This window comes from Anas platyrhynchos, chromosome 10 (genome assembly GCF_047663525.1).
Source record: "Anas platyrhynchos isolate ZD024472 breed Pekin duck chromosome 10, IASCAAS_PekinDuck_T2T, whole genome shotgun sequence".
Lineage (NCBI taxonomy): Eukaryota > Metazoa > Chordata > Aves > Anseriformes > Anatidae > Anas > Anas platyrhynchos.
This window is the reverse complement of record NC_092596.1, coordinates 11,253,322-11,276,263: the sequence shown is the minus strand read 5'-3', so window position 1 is coordinate 11,276,263 and position 22,942 is coordinate 11,253,322. Positions and strand designations below refer to the sequence as shown.

The following is a 22,942-nucleotide window of genomic DNA, read 5'->3' as shown; positions in this document are numbered from 1 at the left end:
GTATTAGTTTTGTTAAGAGTTGTGTACTACGTCAGAATTTTAATTTTTGTTTAAAGTCCCATTTGTGATTAAGAAAAACAGGAGCAAGCTGCAATGTACTGGAAATGGTTAGCATCACTGTGCATTCACTGCTGTATAGGAAATAACCAGATCATTACAGTGCTCTCCAGGCATTTTATATCTGTTCAGAAAAGGATGGCGCAGGAGGCTCTGTACCATTTGGCGCTCATTTTATGTAAATGAGTGCAGCTGAGGATCGTGTCTATTAATATATTTTTAATTGAGAATACATCGAGTAGGCAAAAAGAAAGATGTTTACTCCACAGAAACATTACTGGCAGTCTTCTCTCCACAGAGCATCAACCAGGGAAATAAATGGTGGTATAATAGTTTAGTAACTTAGTTTTATTTTTTGAAGTAGGCCATAAACTTCAGGACAGAACAATAAAAGCAGAAACTTCTCTTTGGCACAGCCTGAGCAGGGCAATGCAATAGAATAGCAGGGTGCTGGCCTGGCACAAAGTTGAAGGTGTACAAACTCTTCCAGCATTGTATGTGTCATTCACTCCCAGTTTGTGTTCTCCACCTTCTGCAAGCTGTTTGCCTTCATAAATATAAGTAGTCAAACCTCCTTAAAATGGTGAATGGGAAGCAACACTAACTTAAGCCTGATCACAGGGAGTGTGGGCCAAAACCTGCTCCCAGTTCCACTGGTGAAAATGCTTATGTGTCTGTGCCAGCCTGAGGCTTCATTACAGCTAATAAACCCTGACTGGACTAAGTCACAGCATAGATGAATGTATGTTCTACTTCAGCACTGGGGTACCTATGTCCAAAATGCTGCAAGCTCTGGGAGCAGTTTAATCTAGGAAAATCATGCCATCTCTGCAGGAGACAGATGCAGTAAGTCACCCAGCGTAATTTTTTAATTTTTTTTTTTTTTTTCTCCAAGGGAAAACTTTCACCTTCCCTCACTGGGGAGCTGGGTGATGTTGGCAAGTGCTGAGCTGACCATGAGGAGGGACAGGGCAGAGTGCTTGGTACGATGTTCAGCACTGAACATCTGTGATTTAAACTGAATGAATGCTTTGCTATGAATCACATGGCCTGAAAGGAGAACAGCACAAAGCAGTGGCACTTCAGGGCTACTGAAGTGGGACTTGAAGGAAGTAGCGAAGTCTGGTAATAGAATAAAATTAAATCAAGTACAAGAGTTTTTGCATCATTGTAAAGAAATGGTCACAATATTAAGTGAGATCATCCCCATTAACACAAGGCAAGGGAAGAAAATCCAGGTTTAGTCAATTAAATCTCAGACTGAGAAATGGGGGAAGAAATACAACCAAGATGTAATTTGAAGGGGGCAGTTGCAGAAAGAAGGAAAGTATTTATACCATTCTGGGACTGCTCTGTATCCACTGTCAAAAAGTAGTTTCAATTTTGCACCATTTACCATTTGCTGCCGGAGTGGTGGAGGCTTGAAATATGTTTGTATCTGCACTTCTTTGGCCTTTTTATAAAGTGCTATCATTTCAATTTGCACTTGTGTTTTTAAAAAGTCTCGTTACTTCTTCTCAACTCCAACTCTTTGTTCTCCTGGAATTGATTTGTCACCTCTGATTCTCTGACGCTGCCAAACATGAATTTCCTGCATATCGCTTGGCCTGTAATTATATCTGGGCTAATGTGCCTTCTTACAGGGAGGACATCAAGCTTATCAGGGAACAAAGTGCTGTCCGTGCGACCTGTCTCCCAGGGGCCGTGCTGCAGGAGATGAGTTGGTAGCATCAGTACAGGGGCTCCTGCAGCTCTCGCTGCAGCAGCAGACTTCCTTCAAGTCCTGCTTCACCCCTGCTCTGACTTCCCTGGTCAAAAGCATCCCCATGCACTGTCACCCTTCACCACTCTGTGCCTGTATTCTAGCCTAACATGGCAAGGGAAATGAGTTGCTAATTTTATCTGATACTATGTGACTGCAGCAAAAGCATTTATTCACTGGAGGTGCCATGAGCTAGCAGTCCTTTTTGTCCAGTTCCTTCACAGGAGCTGAATTTTAACACTATGCTTTTTTAAGGTCCGTGTAATAGCTGATGTACTGTTGGATGGTTGGATAAGAATGTGTGGGGAGAAGCCACTTGCAATTAAAGGTTTAAGATGCTGAGCAGGCTGTGATGGAACAAAGCTGCCTTGTAAAGGATTGCTTTTATTCCCCATAATGCTAATCTGGAAAGCATTACCTGGGTTTGTTTTTCAGATATGTACCCATTAACTAATTTTAAAAATTAATCATTTCCTGAAGCAATAAAATGGTAACATTTGTAGAATTAACAATAGGAACGTACCAAATGAAGAAGCGGTGTCTGTCTGAATAATTGAATGCAACTTGTCTTAAGATACACACAGGAGCATTGGAGATGCAAGGTAAAGGCAGGTACAATGTTTTGAAAATAGTAACTTGGTTTGTTTTTTGCCACAAGAGCTCTGTCTGGAGTAGTATAACACTTTAAAAGTACAGCAGAGTTACAGAAACTGAATTTTGTAGGAGAAAAAAGAGACTGGCTCTGGTACCAACAGTCCTGTCAGTAGCTTCATCTCCCCAGAAGCAAAGAATTAAGTCAAGAAGCAAGATACTTGAAAAGTCGATCAAAATTAATTAGGAAATTATAAATCAATCAATAATACACCAAAAAGTCTTGTTATGACCTCAGTTACTCGTTTAAGTATAAACAAGATAATCAGGTACATTTCCTGTCTAGAAATAAGATCATTGCCAATTAACTTAGGACTTAATTAACTCTCTAAGGTACTGAACTTTAGATGCATCATACACTCTTAACATTATTATTAGTAACTGCAATGGCTCTAGTACATTCTTGATTTATTATTATTATTATATAACTATTATATTTACACTTATGATGCTATTAAAAAAGCAAAGCCTTCAATATTACATTAAAGTTAATGCCAGCTAAAAGACAGAGGCATTAAATAAAAGCAGAATTAAGCAGACAATATAAGTTTGTATTGAAACCCACCAATCCAGTCTCCATTCTTTGCTGGGAGGCATCAGCATAAGAGTTGATATGTTTGGAGGTATCAATTTTCCATTGCCCAGCTATAATTGCTCTTTATTTCTGGTCATGAGCTATTGGATTTGCTAGCCCTTTGGCAGCTCAGAGGAGTCACGGTATAGCACAGTAATGTAATCTACCTTCTTTTGAAGATCCTTGCTCTTTCTCTCTTCTATAACAAAACATGGGGCAATCTTGATTTTATTTTTTATTTTGGTCTCACGACATCCCAGCAATTTCTTTCTTCTGACACATCAGTGACATAGTTTTCTTCTTTTGCTTCTCTTTCTGTTTTAATAACTACAAGTTGCTCCCTTCCAAGCCTGAGAAGAATTTGTTCTGTGTTTGTTAGGAATAAGCAGTCCAGCAGAACAAGTGTTCTGTCTGCAAACAGAGGAGTGAAGAGAGGAAAAGTTGGATAAGCAGAGACATTTAAAGCTGTTCCTCTGCTCAAAGTGGATGTTAGTTGTTCAGTGGTATATGATAAATGTCTCCCGAACAGTGAGTGTCTGGAAATAAACCTACACTATAAGTAATATGCAAGTGTAGCTATCGCCTCGCAGGCTGGCAGTAACAACACCAGCACGCATCTTTTGTAAATGGGCATTTTGTCTTTTTTATGACCCTAAAAAAGTCACTGCAAAAGTATTCCAATCTTTTATTTCAGAAATACTGTCACCTTGTCTATAAGTCAAATGCTTTCTGGGTGCCTTTATGTGCTCTTTGCACCAGGTAGAACAGGATGAGTGGGTCTCCAGCTCTGCCTTTGCCACAGTTTCAGCTGGCATCTAGGCACTGGCTTTTACCGTTTTATGACTGAGCTGGACAAATGAGGCTAGGAAAGCCAATGTACCTTTTGGCACTGATTATATTTACAGCAAGAGTGGGCTAACAGCAATGTTTTGTTTCATGAAAGAATCATTTCAGCTTTAAGAAAAGCTCACAGCTCCCATGTGTATTATCTTGCGGTTTTGGGTTTGTTCGTTTTTTTTTGTTGTTTGCTATGTTCAAACTTAGGAAGTAAAACAATCTGGTATCTGCTTCAAATCTGGCAACCTAGACATAGGTGGATTTAGGATTTGCAGGGTTTGTTTTGAGAAAGAAACAGGCTCACAGAGAACCCTTTGATTGGATTGACCCTGTCCTTTACCATGCCTGAAGACCAGGAGCTTCCTTGTCCAAAAAGTGCTCCTGTACCTGTTCTGTGACTGACTTGCTAATGATACAAGCATGCATGTGGTGGTGTTTCCATGAGATAAACTGAAGTTTGTTTCTCTCCATCCACAGGTACTAGGCTGGGGTTGTGGTTAGGATCTCCAACCCCACATCATCTTTAACAGGTGCTTATGCATTCAGTACTTCCCACACATTTTCCCTTTAATTCACATCTATGTTGGTCTTCGAAGTTTAACATCTTACCTGGATCTAAGAAAAAGCCCCTTACAATAAAGGGGGTGTCTACCCAGGGGAGTTGATTTGGCAGAGTCTGTCAAATTAACAAGTTAGCTATTGTTTTGAAAAAGGTTGAAGAAATCCAAAATGAAGCTCTTTTGTTCTGGAATAGAAAAATTCATCCTGGGAGTGTCCTTTCTGGAAATGAGCCAGGAATAGCTCCTTGGAATAATGCCATGCGAGGGCTCAACCTTTTCTGCTGTCTCGTGGGCTGTATTTCCTTCAGAAAGTGAAGCAGTCATCACACAAACCTAGTGCTACCTGCAGAGATGCACTTAATTATCTTACTGTGTAACTTCTTTTCAAAATTGCTTTTAGAATTTGTCTGTGAAATAGTTTCACTATTAAACACTGCTTCATAAAATGCCTAGGGTTATCCAAATTCATTTCCTGAGCACTCTTTCTGCAGAGACCATGTTGCCATTTCTTTGCAGGAGACCAAGCATTGAAAAATGTCTTCCCAAATGTAGTCCTAGCAGACAGTGATATGTGGCTAATTACAGTAACATGATTGTGGGACAAATGGATCACTTCTGGCACGCTTCTGCCTTGCTTGGTGTGCATGGACTTGCTAGCAGAAACCTGGCTGGGAGGAGATTGAGGAGCTCAGGGTGAGCTAGCAGGGACAGGCATGTGAAATGATTCCTGTAGGAAACTGAAAATGATGCAGAACCCATTTCTTCAGCACGATAATTCTTTCTCTGGTGTCCTTCTCCTCTGCTTCACCATGCATTGTTTCCCAGGGTAAATCCCAATCCAACTCCGGGATAACAGCAACCATTGCTAATGTCATATTAGGATCACATCAGCCTCTGTTCTTGCACTCGGTGGCTCAGCTGCAGCTAGGATGAGCGAGGATGCAGTTTCTGCAACATGTTTCTGAGTTGGCTTGTCAGTGGCTTCCGATGTGCGGGGGGAAAAATGATGTTATTGCTACTGCTGGGTAATGCAGAAGTACAAATATCTTTACAGGCATTAAAGAATTGAGTTATGCCTGGGCATTTGCTAGTTACATGCTTGCTCAAGTCACGCGAAGAACCTGTTCAGAGATGGAGTAGGGCACATCCACTCTGCCTCCCTTTCCTGTGATTTAAAGGACATTCCTAATCATGACTTTATTACGTCTGCTGCACACTGCTTGTATTTCTGAAAGGAGCTTGACTGAGAGTGCTGACATTTCTTAATGATATTTTGATCATTTTCCTGGAAATTATACTGTTAGGAAATGTGCCATGAGGAATACAGGAAGGAATTGAGAATTTTACTTTCAGCCAGACTTAGATGAATAAACTTCCCCACAGTCTGGGGTGAATTTACTCAAGATATTTGAGATGTGCTTGAGATATTAGGGGATACATCTGAAATTTTTACTGAATTTAAATAGTCTCTGGCTTAGACTCTTGAAAACTTAACCACTTTTTATACAGGCTGTTGGCATACTGCCTCTGTAGTCTTCAGCCCGCCAAGCTCTCATAGCCTTGCAAGCAGAAGTAATGTCACCATTGCTGGTGGTCAGGAGTGATTATTGCACTGGGTGCAGCAGCACAGAGTTAGAGAGAAACCTCCCCACATATATTGGGTTCATGTGGCAAGGGTTTGGGAGCAGGAGGGCTGCAGGGGTGGCTTCTATGAGCAGAGCTCAGTAGCTGCCCTGTGGCACATCAGAGCCAGCTCCAGCTGATCAAAAAGGGACCTACGGCTGGCCAGAGCTGAGACACGAGCAAAATCGGTTGTGCCTCTGGGAGAACAGATTTAAAGAAGGGGGAAAAAAAACCTGCTGCACAACAGCAGCTGGGAGAAAGGAATGGGAATCAGCCCTGCGGACCCCAAAGTCAGTACAGGAGGAGGGCAGGAGGTACTCCAGGCACGGAGCACAAGTTCCCCTGCAGCCTGTGGAGAGGCCCCTGGTGGAGCAGGCTGTCCCCCTGGGGCCCATGGGTCCCACATGGAGCAGATCTCCACGCTGCAGCCTGTGAAGGAGCCCCTGGTGGAGCAGGTGGATGTGGCCTGGAGGAGGCTGCGGCCCATGGAGAGCCCCCGCAGGAGCAGGACGCCTGGTGGGAGCTGCCACAAGTGCTGGAACAGTCTGCTCCTGAAGGTTGGACCCCGTGGTATGGACCCATGTTGGAACACCACTTGAAGAGCTGCTGCCTGTGGGAAGCCCATGCAGGATCAGCTCAGGAAGGATGGCATCTTGTGGGAGGGACCACACATGGAGCAGGGACAGAGTGACCACAAGTGGCAGAGATGCTGCATCAAGGACTGACCCCATTCCCTACCTCTGCACCTCCTGGGGCGGGGGGAGATAGAAGGGAGTGGATGGGGGAAGGTGTTCTCAGTTTGCTTTTAGTTTCTCACTGCTCTGGTGTGCTGGTGATAGGCAATAAATTATATTAATCTCCCTATGTCAAGTCTGTTTTGTATGTGACAGTAACTAGTGAATGAACTCCCTGTCTTTATCTCAACCCTTGAGTCCTTTTCCATTGTGTTTTCTCCCCTCATTTCTTTGAGGAGGGGCAAATGAGCAGCTGAGTATAGCTGCCCAGCAGGGTGAAACACCATGGTGTGCTGTGAGGAGGGAGCAGCCTGACCTCCCATCACAGCCTGCCTGGCAATTAATGGCCTTTTCAGCATTTCAGGTACTCAGCTCTACTCTGGTGGCTTAGGCAGGAGAGATTAAACTTCTGGGAGATAAAATATAAGGGAAGGTTAAGGAAAGGGGAGGAAAAATATGAAATGTGTGACACATTGCAATGATGTGGTTATCTTGGCAATTCATGAATGACACAGCAAATCCCAGACACTACAAACAGTGTTAATTCTGCAGGCTGTGATAGAATCCCACGTTCAGCCTGTCCACATCAGAGAATCTATCACCAGTAATTGTCACAGAGAAGCCTATGCTGTTAAAAACAACCAAACAGCAATGGCAGGTGGGACTGGTGCCTGCAGCAGCATTAGGTTTTCTTTATATCGTGTTCTGTGATGTTATGTGGCACTGTGGATGGACTGGAGTTTGAGGGTTCACCTCCATTACCCACCAGTCTGTAATCCAGCTGCAAAGGGACTTCTCAGCTGGAAGTGAGAGAAATCCCCACCAACAGAAATGGCTCTGCAAACTGGAGGGCAACAGCTGAGCAGGATCCTTTATTGGTAGCACACACTGGATGCTAGGAAAAACACAAGTGTACCTGAAACAAGTCAAGATGATCTTTTTCAAACCCTTATAGAATCTCCTTGAGACTGAGATTCTATTGTTACCTTAATAAAATGGTCTCTTGTTTTGATGACAGACTGCATAATGTCACCGGGATTTTTTGTTGCATCCAGCATGGCCAAGTCTCTGTGCCTTCAGACAATTGAGTAACTGGGTTAACTCTGGATCAAGCATGTTGACCGTACTGTAGTTCCATTTCTGATTACTGTATGCTCAACACTTGAAACATGAAATGCTTTGCTTTACCAAGTGAGTTCGTAAATCCAATAGCACCCATTTAAACCTTGTCATTCAAGTTTCACTTCCAGACATGTTTATAGAACAGTACAGCTTGGACAATCCTACCAAGGTTGTGTCTACTTTATGGCATTTAATTTAGTCTTTTCATTTTTGCCTCCATGAACAAACATTAAATCTCTCAATTGCTTCCATGAGTGTGTTCTTGCAAAACTCTGTTCTGAACTATAAATGGCAAAAAGCTACAGCTGAGTGCAAATCTAAGGATCAGCTGACAAATACATAATGCACCTTCCTAATGGATAATATAAGCATATCACACCTGCAATTGCTCAAACACTAATTAATGTACCTATTGCCATTTGCAAATAGTACTTTTGCCCTTCTGCTTATTAAAATTCCCTTCTGCTTCAAAATTCATCAATCAGTCAGGCCATACACTCATAAATTGAAGTTATCTGAAACAAATATCACCCTTCTGTTTTTTCCTGAAATCCTTAAAGATTGTAGATGCATGTAAAACAGAGCACATCTTTGAAGATTTTAGACACATGTAAAATAGAGCTTAGCAGAATACATACTGTTATTGGTGACTAGAACCAAGCAATCAATCTTAGAATCATCCCTGGAGTGCACTAGCATTTCCTTGCACATGGGTGCTTTCAGAAAGCAAGTAAATTACCTGTTTAGAGAGATTAAGTGAGTTGGTGTACTAACCTGCAAACTATAATTTAAAGAGTCAAAAGCCTTTCTCTCCCCACCCCCTTACACAGAAATTAACAACTCCAGTAGCATAATGTTTTTTTATACTGCTGCTCTCTCTCCAGTAAAATATACTTTATTACTATTTGGAGGCTTTATCCCTTTATGACAACCAGTATCAAGAGTAATATTACACCAATAACTTGGTTTGCTAAGTATTAATACAAGGGAAATTATGCTAAGAGCACTGTGTGAGTTTAATTGCAATTCACACTTTAATATTTTGATGCAGCTGTAAAAATGTAGAATGAGAAACATTACAATTCTATTAGATACTAATAAATTGTGTTGTGGAGGAGGATATGAGCTGTACTTGCCATAATGAAGCACATTCTACTTCCTATCTCTGTTTTGATCTTGCATGTGTATGATTTCATACAAAGATTCAGTACAGGTGCCACAGGACTAGTAAGAAATGAATACAAGGTTATATATTTTTATTTCCAATAATCAGAAACAAAGCAAAAATAATGTCAGTCATGTTGTTCATGAAGTGTTTGTCAAACAATTTTGCAAAATATTAGGTTCCTTAGGATGAATCCCAATACATTTATTTTTTTTGTAGGCTTAAGCTTTCCAGGTTTGTATGTATCTAATACAACGGTATTCTGAGGAATACTTAAACTCATCCCTCTTCATTTTTTCCTAATAGAAATGGTAATGAATGTCTATTCATCTCTGCTATTTTTATTTATAAATGAGGAGTGCATTGTGGTAGCAATGCTTCCACAGAGCCAAATCTTGCTGGCCCATTCTGTTAGCCCTATTACATTGCTCTGGGAAACCATGTGCTGAAGAGGAATCTATATTTGGCTCTGAACTCGTAACTTCAGCACATAATACCTGAATCTGTCCCATAAGAAAGAGTGCATCATCTGTGGTGTATATAGTACAAAAGTTACGAATGAGGTGTTGGCTATCTTACGGTGTTTCAAAGTACCCCCTTTTGTGTCTGGGGGGGAGTTATGCCTCAGTAACTCATTTGCTTTCAGTCACCTCCCCATGCTGGACAGCTTGCTTGGGCTACAAAGGACACTAGTGCTTATGTTTAGGAATGAGAACTCTCTGAGAATACAACTAGGATCAAAGACTCTTGCATTGGACACTAGATAGCTACAAAAGATACGGTCCCAAGTCAAAGGTCTTTCAGTTAAGGCAAGGGAATGACTGAAGGAGGGTAGACTGTGTTCAAAGATCCCTAACTTCATGACTTGTGTGTTCTGAAGTAATGTGTGGTTGTTCATATGATAAATAATGTGGGTTTACTTGGTATCAGCAGCAACTGAAAGGCGACTGAGCTAACAATTTAGTCTTATGTTCTAACATCCAGACCAAAATGCATGGAACTATGCGGCTTTGGGCGAATGTCTGAAGAGCCTCTTGGCTTCTGCTAGCTGGGAAGCAGAAGTAACAGTATCTCTCTTCATTCCCAGTATATTGTTCTGATTAACTAAGAAGGTTATTTAAGTCAATTTTTCCCCCTAGATTATTCCCAAAGAAGTGCATATTAGGTGGGAATGAGCCCATTTCTATGCAGAGGGAGCATATTCTGCTATTGCAATACTTTCTGTACTATACCAGCGGCAAGGACGATGTTAGCCACAAAATATTCTGGTATTGGGGTTTTGATGTCACACTGCTGTCACTTGATGGAAGAGCTGATAAAGAACCAGCTCATGTCCTCAGGGAGGACAGTGGAGCTCCACCAGCACAAATGTCGATCTGCTGACCATCTACATGTAACCGATACTGAGAAGTGTTTTACTGGAATTTTTCCTTTGAATGTATGTGAATCATTGCATGCAGGTAGGGAACGATGGCAGATCACCTGTTAACTTGTGCTCCTTCACGGAGTAGCTACCCACAGAGTTAAACCAAAGCTCCTAATATCAACGTTTACCTTTTCTTATCAGGCTCGATTCTCAAAGGTCAGTGTAGTTTTCCACTGGCCTCAGTGGAATTCTGGAGGGGCGGGAGGTGAGAACAATTTAAGTGCACACGTGTTTGGCCACCACAGTGTTGGCTCAGGTAGTCTCACCAGCAAGTTACGGCCTTTCATGCTTCCTAGCTTGCAGTGTCTCACCTTCTATTCTTTGTGCTCCTCCCAATCTGTTTTTCGTTGTTGCTGTTGTATCCGTATCTCTGCCTTCTGCCTCCACCCCAAGTCTGAGCACAGCTGACTGCACGTTTCTCTCATTCCCGAATCTAAACCCATCCATGTGTCTTGAATGAGCAGCTTACCGAGGGATCTTCTCAATTAAAATGTTCACAGAGTCATTAAACTAACTAATGGTGGAAACTTCAGTAGAAATAGTGCTATAATGAGACAAGCTTTCATCATCTCACTGAGGAAAACATATTTCACTTGATTCAGATAAATTATATGCCCCTACATATTACGATCAATATTTTAGCAAGACTTAGCATTTAACTATGTCATTTTTGAGTAATGAATAATCACGTTCAGTATATGAAAAATGAGTAATGACAGATATCACTGGACTGGTATGTATTCTTCTTCTCAAAATGATGTTTAAATTTTTACAAAAATGTTGTATAAAGGATTCAGTGACTCAAACTTGTTCCTTCTAATAGGTATCTATCATTTAATACCGTGACTGCACTTGAGGTACAGATTAACATAGCTATCTCTAATACAACATTTGAGTGTTTTGACTGAGCAAAACTGAACTCAGTTGTCATTAAAAGTATACAGTAAAAATGGAATTCAGAAATTGAGGGACGGAGCAGACCACTAAAATTATCTGCTTGTGTTGCATAATGGCAGGAGTATTTAGTAGTTCATGGCTACTTCATGGCTCTCCTATTGTAGGAAACAGGAGAGGTGTAAAGTACTTTTATCAGGAAGAATGTCTGAAATAATGATTTTTAAATAATTTTAAATAATACTGCTAAAAACAGTAGCAGTTGTCCTGACCTAGGTGTGCTTTAATTTCTTTTATTTATTTATTTGCCTCTGCTTGCTGTATTGCATTTCTTTTGTTTAAAGCCCTCCCAATGGTTTCTGCCCCAATTTTAAAATGTTTATGCTTGAAATTACATTCCTAAATGCACAAACCAGGACCAAAGGAGCTGTTTTGATTTTCCTCTAAAAATGCCAATGCAATTTCAAGCATCTACTTAAGAAAATCTCTCTCTTATAAGGCCTGTTGAATGAACTATCAGTAAATGCATGCAGGTCTTAGAAAGATCAGCAAGCATTTGTCACTGTAATCCAAAAAGAAATCTCTCTATGCATAGGATACTAATTTTTTCTCAGTCAAGTAATCAGTCACTTGATTACATTGATCTGTGGTTGACTCTTTTCTTTCTACATCTGATCTGTCATCCAGTTTTAAGGTTGCAATTGGGGTGATAGATATTGTTCTGTATTTTTAATATCCTTAGGCTGTAGTTGGCTGTTCTGCTTTTGACTGACTTCGTTTTTTCATGATGTCTAGCAGGGGCCTAAAAATAATTTACAAGCTTGACCATTGACATGGTGACTTGCTCTTGTAGCTGGGTTTAATGGTGCAATACTGTAATTCTATCTTGTTTAAAAAAAAAAAAAAAAAAAAAAGGCGTTCCTGAGTATACCATATTTCTGTTCGATTAAAGACATGTCACTGGCCTCAATTGTAATTTCTGGGCCTTTAAAATTAGGAACGTGAACAAGCAATGGAAGGGTCTGTGATCACTTAGGTAAACTCTTCTGTCAAGCAGCTCCCTATCGAGTTTTGCACTGATACCTGTAACAAACACTTTGATTTGTAGTCACTTATAATCAACAAAGAGGTATCCATTTTAACAGAGGGGACAGAAGGTTTGCCAGGTGTCCCCTCAATGTAGCAGGTTGTATTATTTCCTTCCAATATTATTATTATTTTATTTCCTTTTCAATATTTGGTTATTTTAGTATAGTCCAGATACATTTCTAATGTTTCTGCCATTTTATAGAAGAATAGTGTCAAGGAGATCAGCTATAATCTTCTCATTATAATTACATAAATACTATTCTGCTGGTAAACGCCTTGCCAAGTGCAGCTTTTTCACTCAGAAAGTAAAATTCTCCCTCTGCCAATATCAGTGTTTTCCTTAGGGATGAAACAGCTAATAATCTATACTCTATAATAGGGAAATTTACGTTAATACCATCACAAGGCTGATGATTGCTGATTCTTATAGGACTAGTTTTCTACAATGGTAGAAAGGCATTCTAAAAATGTATTTTCATAAATTAGGTCATTTAAATCAGTTCAATATGTAAGGCACGGTAGCAAATTTTTCACTTGGCAGCTCTTCATTATGTAGCTTGGATTAATTCTGATTTAAGAATCCTGTTTAGTTGTTCACTTTTTTTCCCCCTCAAAACTTCACTTTCGGTAGATGTGGTGACACCATGAAGTAGTATAGCAGCATTCGATGCCACTTGCCTTTTCTAGCCATGGAGATGACTTCACGGGGCACAGTCACTGCAAACAGTAGAATCCCATAAGTGAACCAGATAAATGACAAGGCAGTAGTTTTTATTCAAGGAAAAGGATTTATAAACAAAAAAGTGAGAGCAGAATGGCCCCTCTGGCCCAAGGAAGGAAGCAAATGGAAGTTCTTCTGCTCACGTCTGGAAATAGATTTTTAGGAGCATAAACCATTTAACCACTTTCAAACATTTTTCTCTGGGGTGCCTCAGTGCTAGAGCTGTGCAAATGCATGGTAAAAGACAGTCCATGCCCCAGTGAGTTTAATAGCCCTCTCAGTTTCCCCTTGGCGATGCCTTTTTGCTCCTACCCTCTCCTCTTGTGTAGGATGAAGGCCTCTGCCTCCTGATTCTTTTAGCAGACCTCCGGTTAGCGCACGGAGCGAACCCTCTAGACTTTGCCGTCAGCACTACAATCCTTTCAAAGCTCACCTGGCAGGTTTCCCAGAAAAGCAAGACACGGTCGTTTAAGCTGGTTGCCAGGAAAAAGGCTGAATAATGCTCGTTCTAGCTATTTGTTTGGGATACTGGTTCTCACTTTATGAAATAAATATGCCAGGCATTCATCTCTTGAATGAAAAGAAATTGCTGCAATGGTCTTGTGCTGTGTTCGGCAGAACCTTTCCAAGGCTTCTCAAAGGCCTTGGATGGACCATCTCGGATACTAAAAGAGCATCAGTTTCACCTTGTCCACTAGGACTCGGGTGGAGTGCTGAGGCTTCCCTGTTGTCATCATGTAGCTGGGCCTGCATAGCTGGCTTTTGAGTCAAAACTGGCATTTCTTTCTTTCCAAAATCTTAGGGAGGGGATGGGACACCTAAACCCACCGACTTCCATGAGCTGCTCTGTGTTTGTTGAAAAATGGAAATGTAGGCTAGCATTGTAAAGCTATATTCTGTGTGACAGCATTGGTTACACCATAGCAAGTATGTCAGAAGCTTATAGGAGCTGTCCATTAATGGCCTGAGTGTCTGGAGGACAGGCTGTGTCTGTCTGCTGACAGCAGACGCTTCTGGTTTTCTCACAAGGCAGCCAGGAAGAAGTCTCGTAAGTCAGTTCAGGCTGCCTCCCCCAGGTACCAGTAAAACACTGCTGAAATCCTGTCAATTTGATCAAATTTGTGAGCAAAAACTCCAGATGCCTTCAGCTAGGTATGCATAGAAAATACTAGTGATTCTGCAATTTAGTTGACATAATCTATTAATGCTTTTTACTACAAAATGAACACGTTGTCAGTATTTATCAACTTCCTCTTGGGGGGAAGTTTCTCCTTAACTGAATTTCAGTTTTGTCTGGCCTCGTCATTGTATGCATGGAATAGTTCATATATGTGGGTGTTCTCTGCCTTTTTTGATACTTCGTATTTATCACCAAATTCCTTTATTTGGTACTGGACATCTAGCCTAACACTCAAACTGGAGCTTGGATTATGTTGCTTTCTTGTAGCTGATCCTGAATGGCTGCAGGCTCTGCTCTAAACAATGTCTCTGGGAGAGATACCATGTTCTGATAGCAGCAGAAGGCAGGAAAGCCTATTTTTCTAACATAAGGTGACCAGACGACTGAGATCACAGGGTATGAATATAACAGAGCAATCTTATCAGAGTAACAGAAGAAAGGGAGGAAAAAGAAAGGGAACAAGAGATCAACTTTTCTTGTCTAATATTCCCCCTCCATGCTAATGCTATCTGCCATATATTATTCTTTTTGTTTCCTTCATAAAAAGGAAGCTTTGCCTAGTCTTACATTTCTGTGAAGTGCATTAGCGAATATCATCATAAAAATCACTGAAGACAAGACAGTATTCCAGCAGCTTATATATAGACATCATTGCTGTAAAGTGCTTCTGTCTTTTGAAAGCAACATGGCAGAAAGAAGGGAACTTGATGTGAAAAGCCTTTTTACCATGCTTTTGCATTTCAATTCTCTGGCTGTGTTTGTGTTTTGAAGTTGGTATGATAGTTTTGTTTTACGCTGTGTGTTAGCTGTGGTTCCACTCGTAAGGAACATATGGTCACGCAATCGGTTAAAAAGCTACTGCAGGGACTGCTTCAGTGTGCCAGGCTAGGAGATGGCAAGAGCCACGATGAGGCTGTAAGCGATTGGTTTGGTTAAGGGAAGGGATTGCAACAGATGGCATGCTGCTTGGCTGCTCGCTACGGCCCATCGTCTGCGCTCAGTTGTTAGGCACAGAATAAAATTTTGATCCTTAAATGTTAGAAGATAGGCAGCTGCTTTAAAAACTGCAAAACAAGGTGTTGGTGATAAACTATATATATATATATATATATATATATATATTCCAAAAAAAAGTGAGGGAGAAAAAGGTGGGGTAGAAGGGAAGAAAAGATTCATTCGTGATGATCTTAATTAACAAAAATGTCTGAGAATCAAATTGTTCTGTTTTCCCTCATAGAGCCTTTGTACTTTTGACAGTTGATGCTCTCCAAATTCTTAGTTATGTGACCCTCTCTCTTGCTTTTTGCAATTTATTTGCACACATTTTTCAAGAGAACTTTTTGGTTACTTGTCTATGAACAGTGACTTTCTCCTAAGTTTTGAATACACTATGCCTTACCTAGTTTTGAAAGTTTAGACTATTTTAACAGTGTTATAAGTGTTGCTTGTCTGACGTGCAGAATGACAGTAAGAAATAGGAATCTCATTGCCTTTTTTTCCCCCTTTATTCTTTTCTGACAGTGGCAAAATATCATGGTAAAGCTGTACCTCAATCAGGTAGGGTCATACAGTGTCACAATCTAAGCACTGCAATACTTCTGACATGATTGCTGGGTTATCTGCCTGCATCTCTTGAAAGCATTAACTTACAACATGTATTAGGAAGGACTTTATCACTACCCAAATGGTGGGGATATAATGGTGGACCTTACAGCATCCACCATGCACCTGATATGAGCAAAGTGTGATGAAACGCAGTGCATCTTTGCAGCTAGCCAAGGACACTTCTTAACATATGGTACGTAAGAGCTTACCTTTCTAAACTCTAATATCATAAAAATACCAACACTGTGTCTCCTAAAGGAGTCTAGGAAAACTTACTGAAGGAAGGTTTATTCAGTAGGACACGAAAATGCTCCTCCTCCTCACAGTGAGCAGGCTTTATCAATATATTTTCAGAAGTGATTATTGTATTAAATTATTCTCGTTTCATAAAATAGGAGTAGCAACGATAATAAGAGAATAACTCTGCACAGTTAAATAAATCACTCAGGCAGCACGGAGATGATAATTACAATTAAAGTGGCAGACAACTAAAGATTACCTACACATGTGCACTTGAAACTGAGTGACAACATACTTTAAGTATCTAAAGTTCTTATATACTTCCAAATGTGAAATTCAGCCATAGCAGCTGTACATCATGGGCTCTTACTTTATATGTGCACATCTCAATGGTGACTGTTTTTCTGATATAGCAGCTTTAGGATACGAAAAATTTATGCACTCGTGCCAAGAGCCTGTTCACATGCAGCAGGGCTAAATGTTTTGCACTACCTTCAAGTAGATGCTGATGTTAACTTAATTTTCAATGTATTAATGTAATCTGTGTGCTTTATCTAAGGTGTGATAAGTTTGTTCTATATACATGTTTAGTGCAGTATGAATGAGACAGAAAGAAAAATCAATCATTGCTTCACAGAGAAATATGAACTCTGTTAGCTTCATTTTTCACACTGTGAAAATGACTTGACCTTCCTTTCCTCAGAAATCCAAATATCCCCAATCTGTATTCAACAGCATAGCTGGCCACAAATTTACCATTAACATTTTCTGGATAGGAAACTGTGATTTCATTTTTGTTGTTTTGTGAAAAATAGGTTTTTCTTTGGATCAAATGGAGTATTTTGAGCAGAAAGGGGTTATGTGCTGTATCACAAGGGTTGCAGTTCAGCTACCTCTTGCCCCTGACCACCGACAGCTGGCCAGTCTCTCTTGCCCAACCCACCGTGGCCACAGTTCTGCTTCTCCTTCCCCAGGAGAGGGGACAACGAGGCTTCTTGTGATGGTGGCAGCCCAGGCATCAAGCCCTGTCTTGGGAGCACAGTGCTGGGCAGGTACATTACTGTTTCTCCACATCTCCCTCCTTGCCTTCATCTCTCCCTTTCCCATATGTGTGTAGAGCATGTGCTACAAAGCCTTTGGGTAAGGAGGTTAGCGTGGGTATGCCTGAAAGAGAGAGGATGAGGCTGGGATGCCCTTTTCCTTCTTCAGACTTGGTACCCGCCATCCACTGCTGAACCTGAGGGAGCAGAGGGGGAGCCTGGCCATTTTGGTGCAGCTCCGCAGCTCTCTTGGTGCTCTTGTGATTTCCCCCATGGCCAAATCAGCAGCAGCTGCTGAGGGGCACCAGGCACCTGTGCCCTGTCTGAGGGGTGCTCTAGCAGGAACCTCCTCCTAAAACCCAAGACAGGGGCAACTCTCACAGCTGCCTGCACCCCCTGCAGTGCCACAGTGGGCTGGAAAGCCAGCTCTAACCTCACTGAGCAGCGTGGGCAGGGGTGGGTGAAACAGCATCTGCAGCCTCATCGGCTAAAACGGAGCCGGGCCCGTGCTGAGCCAGCGCTCATCTTTGTAGCAGGCTGCTGGGCCTGGCGGCGGTGAATGGGGCTGGGAGGCCTTGCTGGCCTTCAACCGTGTCCTGAGCTGTTGCTGCAGGTGCTGGGAATAGCAGTTGTATTTTTCATTGTAATGGTAAAAGTGGTCATGCCAGGGGCAGTCGAACTTTCTGTTCCTGGCACATTGGGTAAAATGAACCCTTCGCTATTTAAAGACAGAGCTGGCACAGCCTCATGCTCGTGCTCATCCCCGGCCTGTGCTATGGAAGAGTTCATGGCCCCGAAACACTCCTATGACAAGTGCTGAGCTCGGCCAGCTCTGCTGATAGCATGTGGGGACAAGCGTGGCTGCTGGCGGCTTGGCCAGGGGACCCTGTGACGGCCTGGTCGGCCTCTGTGGTGGTGGCACGCGGGAATGTCCTTGGTTGGTTTGAACTGTCTGAAAAGCTGGTCTGTGCACAAACTTCCTTCTTCAGCTGAGGGCATGGGGTGTTCAGGGAGCTCCAGGTGCCCAAAATGCATCCCCCCAGGAGAGGGATTCTCTCTGATATTGCCCTTCATGGCAACTGCAGGTCTGGTGGATCTCCCACCCTTATTTTTGCTATAGTGAGCTCTGAAAGCCTCGTGGGGGACTATTTTGTGCAGATTTTGCTAGTTTCTGAAGAAGAGGAAGGGTTTTGTTCAGTGAAGTAAATGACCTCTCGGCAAGGCAGGGTGCGGAGCATCCCCGGCTCCTGCACGCCCTGCGTAACGCCTGTAGTAACTCATTTAGTTCTGTTTAATGGCTCCAGCTCAAGATACTGAAAATAGTTGTTATTGAATGTGAGTGATCAGGCGGCAGACTGGGCTTTTACTTTTATCAATAATAACATTTTCTAAAAAAAACTGTCTGTCTCTGAAGAAAATTTTTGAATTGTGGCAGCACTGGCCACAAAGTCTCATTATTGAACAGGGCTTTCAAAACCAACAAGAATAACAAAATAAGAAAGAGGAGAGAGAGAGGGGCCTGGCTCATGGTATTTCATAGCTGAAGGGGACCAGAGCAGCACGTTCAAGCCTGCTTGTGGAGAAAACCGACAAGTGTCGGAGAGGAAACGCTGTGTGCACCTGCCTGCCCACAGCAGGGAGCGGAGCAGGGCTCGGGGTTTCGCTGGGTGCGAGCAGGCTGTCAGTGGTGCAGCCCTGCCTGAGCTCCCTCCCTCGGGGGGCCGTGAGATGCATGATGCAAATGCAAAGCTTGCAGTGAAACCCAGGTTCAGATCAGGAAGCCTTTGTCACGTTTGACTTCCACTGATAATGGTTCCAGAGCTTTTCCTCTGCTGTTTTTTTTTTTTTTTTTTTTTTTTTTCTTACCCCAGCAGCGTTTGCACAACAGCTGTGCATTCTTTAGGAAGGCAAAAATCGTGGATTACATTAGCTGCTCTGCTGCTGACCTGCTTGGCCACCTTGGGTTTGTTCTGTAACTCCCAGCAAGCCCACAGAGATGCTCGCTGGAGCCTGATCTCCGTGGTGGCAGCAGAGTGGGCTGCTGTGACCAGCCGCAGGACCTTGGCTGCGGAGATGGGATGCCACCAGAGCAAGGAGCATCTCTGACTTCATCCCGCACAAAGTCCCTGAGGCCCAGCAGCACTCCGGCAAGTTCAGGGTGTGGCTGGTCCTGTGCAAAACCAGCCAAAATGAACACAGCTTTGGGCTTGTCTTCGCAATGCCAATGGATGCGCTTGGTTGCTGCATGCATGTATATGTGGTTGGAACCTTGTATTTCCAAAATGGAGACAATTTGGGGTGTGGGGGCAGCGGGTCGGGCTTGTGACCCACCTGGGGAGTTGGGGTGATGCTGGGGGCTCTCGGAGCCCCTTGCTTGGTCAGCCCCGGGCCCTCCTGGGCCTTGCCTTCCCCTGCCATCGCACCTCTCCTGCTGCAGCTGCCCCGAGCCCCTCCAGGCAGCGCCTCCTCCGGTGCCGGTGCCCCCCGGCGCTTCCCTGGCGGGGGGCCGATTTTACCGGCGATCCCACGGGCGCCTCTTTCCCATTTTCCCCTCTTTCCCCCCATCCCACCCGTGCCACTCGGGGCTTAGGGCGATGCGCGAAGCCTCCCTTCTCCCTTTCCATCCCATCCCCTTTCCCTCCAAACTTCCCCGGGGCATCCCCGGGCGGGGAGGGGAGGGGATGGGATGGGAGGGGGGGCTCCGCCGGATCCCGGCGGTGCTGGCGCGGCGGCTCCATGCCGCGGCTTCGGGGCCGCCCCGGCTCCTCCTCCTCCTCCCCTGGCGGTGTGCGAGAGAGTGCGAGCGGGTGTGTGTGTGTGTGCGGTGTGTGTGTGTGTGCGTGTGCGCCGGGGCCGCCGCCGCCGCCGTGCCTGCCCCTCGCAGCCCGGCAGCCCGGCCCCGGAGCGGGCGGCGGCGGCGGCGCTCCCCGAGCCCCGGGCGGCTCCGAGCGGCCCCGCGGCGGCGGCCGCCGCTGCCCGATGCCGGCCGGGCAGCCCTGAGCGTGCCGCCTCGCCGAGGCAGGGGGCACCACTTCTCTGAGTCGCCCCCCGCCACATCGTTATGGACCTATTCGACTTTTTCAGGGACTGGGACTTAGAGCAGCAGTGGTAGGTTTTTTTTTTTCTTTTCTTTTCTTTTTTTTTTTTTTTTGGGGTGTCGCTTTTTAATTTTTCGGGGGTTGCTTTATTCCCCCCCTTTCCCCTCTCCCTCCCCTCCACCCCTCTTCCCCCGACCAGCTGCCTCCTTTCCTCTCCTCCCCGCTCTCTCCGCCGGTGCCTGGGAGCCTTTGTTGCGGGGCGAAGCGCCCGGTGCCCGCCGCCGAGCGGCTCCGCGCTGCGCCCGCCGGCTCCGGCAGCCCCGCTGCGGCTGGCGGGGAGCCCCAGCACCGCACCGGGGGGGGAGCAACTTACCGGGGGAGCCGGGGGGAGCCGGGATGCGCCGGGCTGCCGGCGGGGAGAGCGGCGGCAGCGGCGCCCCCCCGGTCGCCGAGGGCAGCGGCGTGGGGAGGCGATGTTTTCCCCGGGCTCGCCGCTTCGCTCCCGGTGTATTTACGGCTGTCAGCGGCCGCGGTCCCTCGGCGGGGGGAAGGCGGCCCCGAGTTTGGCCGTGTGGCACACTTCGGCTGCAGCCCTGCTCGCCCCGGGGAGGGGGGGGGGAGCTGTCGCTGGTTTTGCGGGCTTCCCGTTCGGGAGAAAGCGTTATTGAAGTTAGTTTGGGAAGTGGGAAGCTCGGTCCCCGTGATATTATAACAGGTCCCTTCCTTTCTCTGCCTCTTTCTTCTTTACCTTTTCCCATCCTTTTTCTTCCTTCCGTCTTCCCTTCCTTACTTTCTTTTTTCCTTTTTTAAATTTTATTTCGAGTGGGAGCTTTAGGCTTACGTTGCTCTGCAACTAAGCGCACACCTTGGAAGGGCCGGTGCATCTGTTTGAGTATATTGTAAACTTGTTACCGAAGTCACTGCTGAGGAATTTCGATGGGTGACAAGTAGCTGGGAAAGTTGGTGCTGGGGTAGGTATTCAGGCACTTTCCCGGCTGGTTAATGAGATTATGGTTATTCTTTACGACTGTTTTTATTGGTTCTTTTCAATTTAGGAAAAGCAGTTACAATTTTGCAACTGTGCATGGTTATATTCAGAGGTTGGTTACTGCTTTGTGAAATGGTTTTGGGCTGGAGCACAGTTTGCCAAGAAAGAAAGTAAAATGCTGCTTTGTGATCGTAATCGCTAAATGTCACACGGATTTTGCGTGTGTGTGCATGTGCATTTGGACCTCATGTTTTGCAGAGCCTTTACTTTACTTTGTTGGTAATATAAAGGTATGCCTAGGAAAAAGATCATATATTTAGTTAATAACTATCATTTTGCCAACCACTGTGTAGCAGCTATGGTTGCAAATCCAAGATAATCAGAACCAAATACCTGTCACGTCCTATTTTACAGCAGTTCGGAGTAAATCCTTGGAACCATAAATTACACTGTATCAATATTAATCTGGAAGCAGGCGTTTTGGATCCTGCGCGTGTTTTATCAGCTCTCCGTGTACCATCATATTACCTCTTTTAATAACCGGGCTGTTGTTATTTAAAAGTAATAATCACAATAAAATTAGTGCTCAATTAAATATTACGCCTCTACCACCCTATCTTGACTCTGCTACACTAATTTATTTTGCACACAACTGATAACCACCATATAACTACTCAAATAATATTTGCATACAATTTGCCTAATTTATAGTGTGGGTAACATCATTAATTTAATAGAAGCTGTTACAACCCAATATGTGGGTGTAGTTCAAATACTAAGCACATTATAGGTATTGAGTTTTAGTGTTTGCTTAATAACTTGCTTTCATTTGACTATGATTTTATGTGGATTTAGAGATGTGCATCAGAAAGAAGGGAACTCTTGTGCCTCTGTTTTTGCATAAAATATTAATGTATTGCCACTCATTCCATAATTTCCATTCACTTCATTTCTCACAGTGATTTTTTGGGGGGGGGTTATTTGTGTGTGTGTGTTTTTGGGGTTTGTGAGGCAAGAACATGTTTTACTTCATGGCTGTTTCAAAGTGTTTTGATATCCACACAAACTCTCCCTGTGACACAGTTGGATTACTGTTGCAGAGATCAAGTTGGATTTAGCCTTTAATAATCCAATTAGTATATGCATGTGCACATGTATATAAAATTGGGGTACGTAATCTACATGTATATGCAAGCATTACATGTATTTTATTGTACATATAAAGATTTATGTATCTCAGGCAAGTAATTACATTGCTTAAGGAAAGATGGATTTAGCTCATCTATCCATAAATGTGCGTAAATAAACGTGACGTATGTGTACATGCATCATCTCTGCACACCCAGAAATATGCATGCTTACCCATCAAAATGTATTTATTTTTGTCTGTGTATCCAGCGTGGTGTGGTTACTCCATGATAGTTACAAATAACTATAGTTAGCATGATGTGTGGATTTGTGCCTCATATTTTGCAACTGTCCTCGGCGCTTCTGTCTGTGAGCTGGCCTCTGTAAAACGTGTCTTGAGAGCAGTTATAAGGCAGTGAGAGACCCTCTTCTGTGTCGCTTGCAAACACAAAACTTCTGCTAATCTGTGCTGCAATCGCAAAGAAGGCAAGCTCAGGCCTACAGCGTG

General features: G+C 43.6%; 1 protein-coding gene across 3 annotated transcripts in view; it reads left to right on the top strand.

The window, feature by feature from the left end:
* Window positions 1-22,942, top strand: part of AFF2 (ALF transcription elongation factor 2) — a 357,089-nt gene that overhangs the window by 9,962 nt on the left and 324,185 nt on the right. Inside the window, exon 1 of one of the 3 annotated variants that reach the window (XM_027465059.3) lies at window positions 20,064-20,388. The exons of the other annotated variants lie outside the window; for them this stretch is intronic. Coding sequence (XP_027320860.2) covers window positions 20,342-20,388 — 47 coding nt within the window. The 5' untranslated portion in view covers window positions 20,064-20,341. Of the gene's footprint in view, window positions 1-20,063; window positions 20,389-22,942 lie in introns of those variants that run through there. 3 annotated transcript variants of the gene reach the window in all.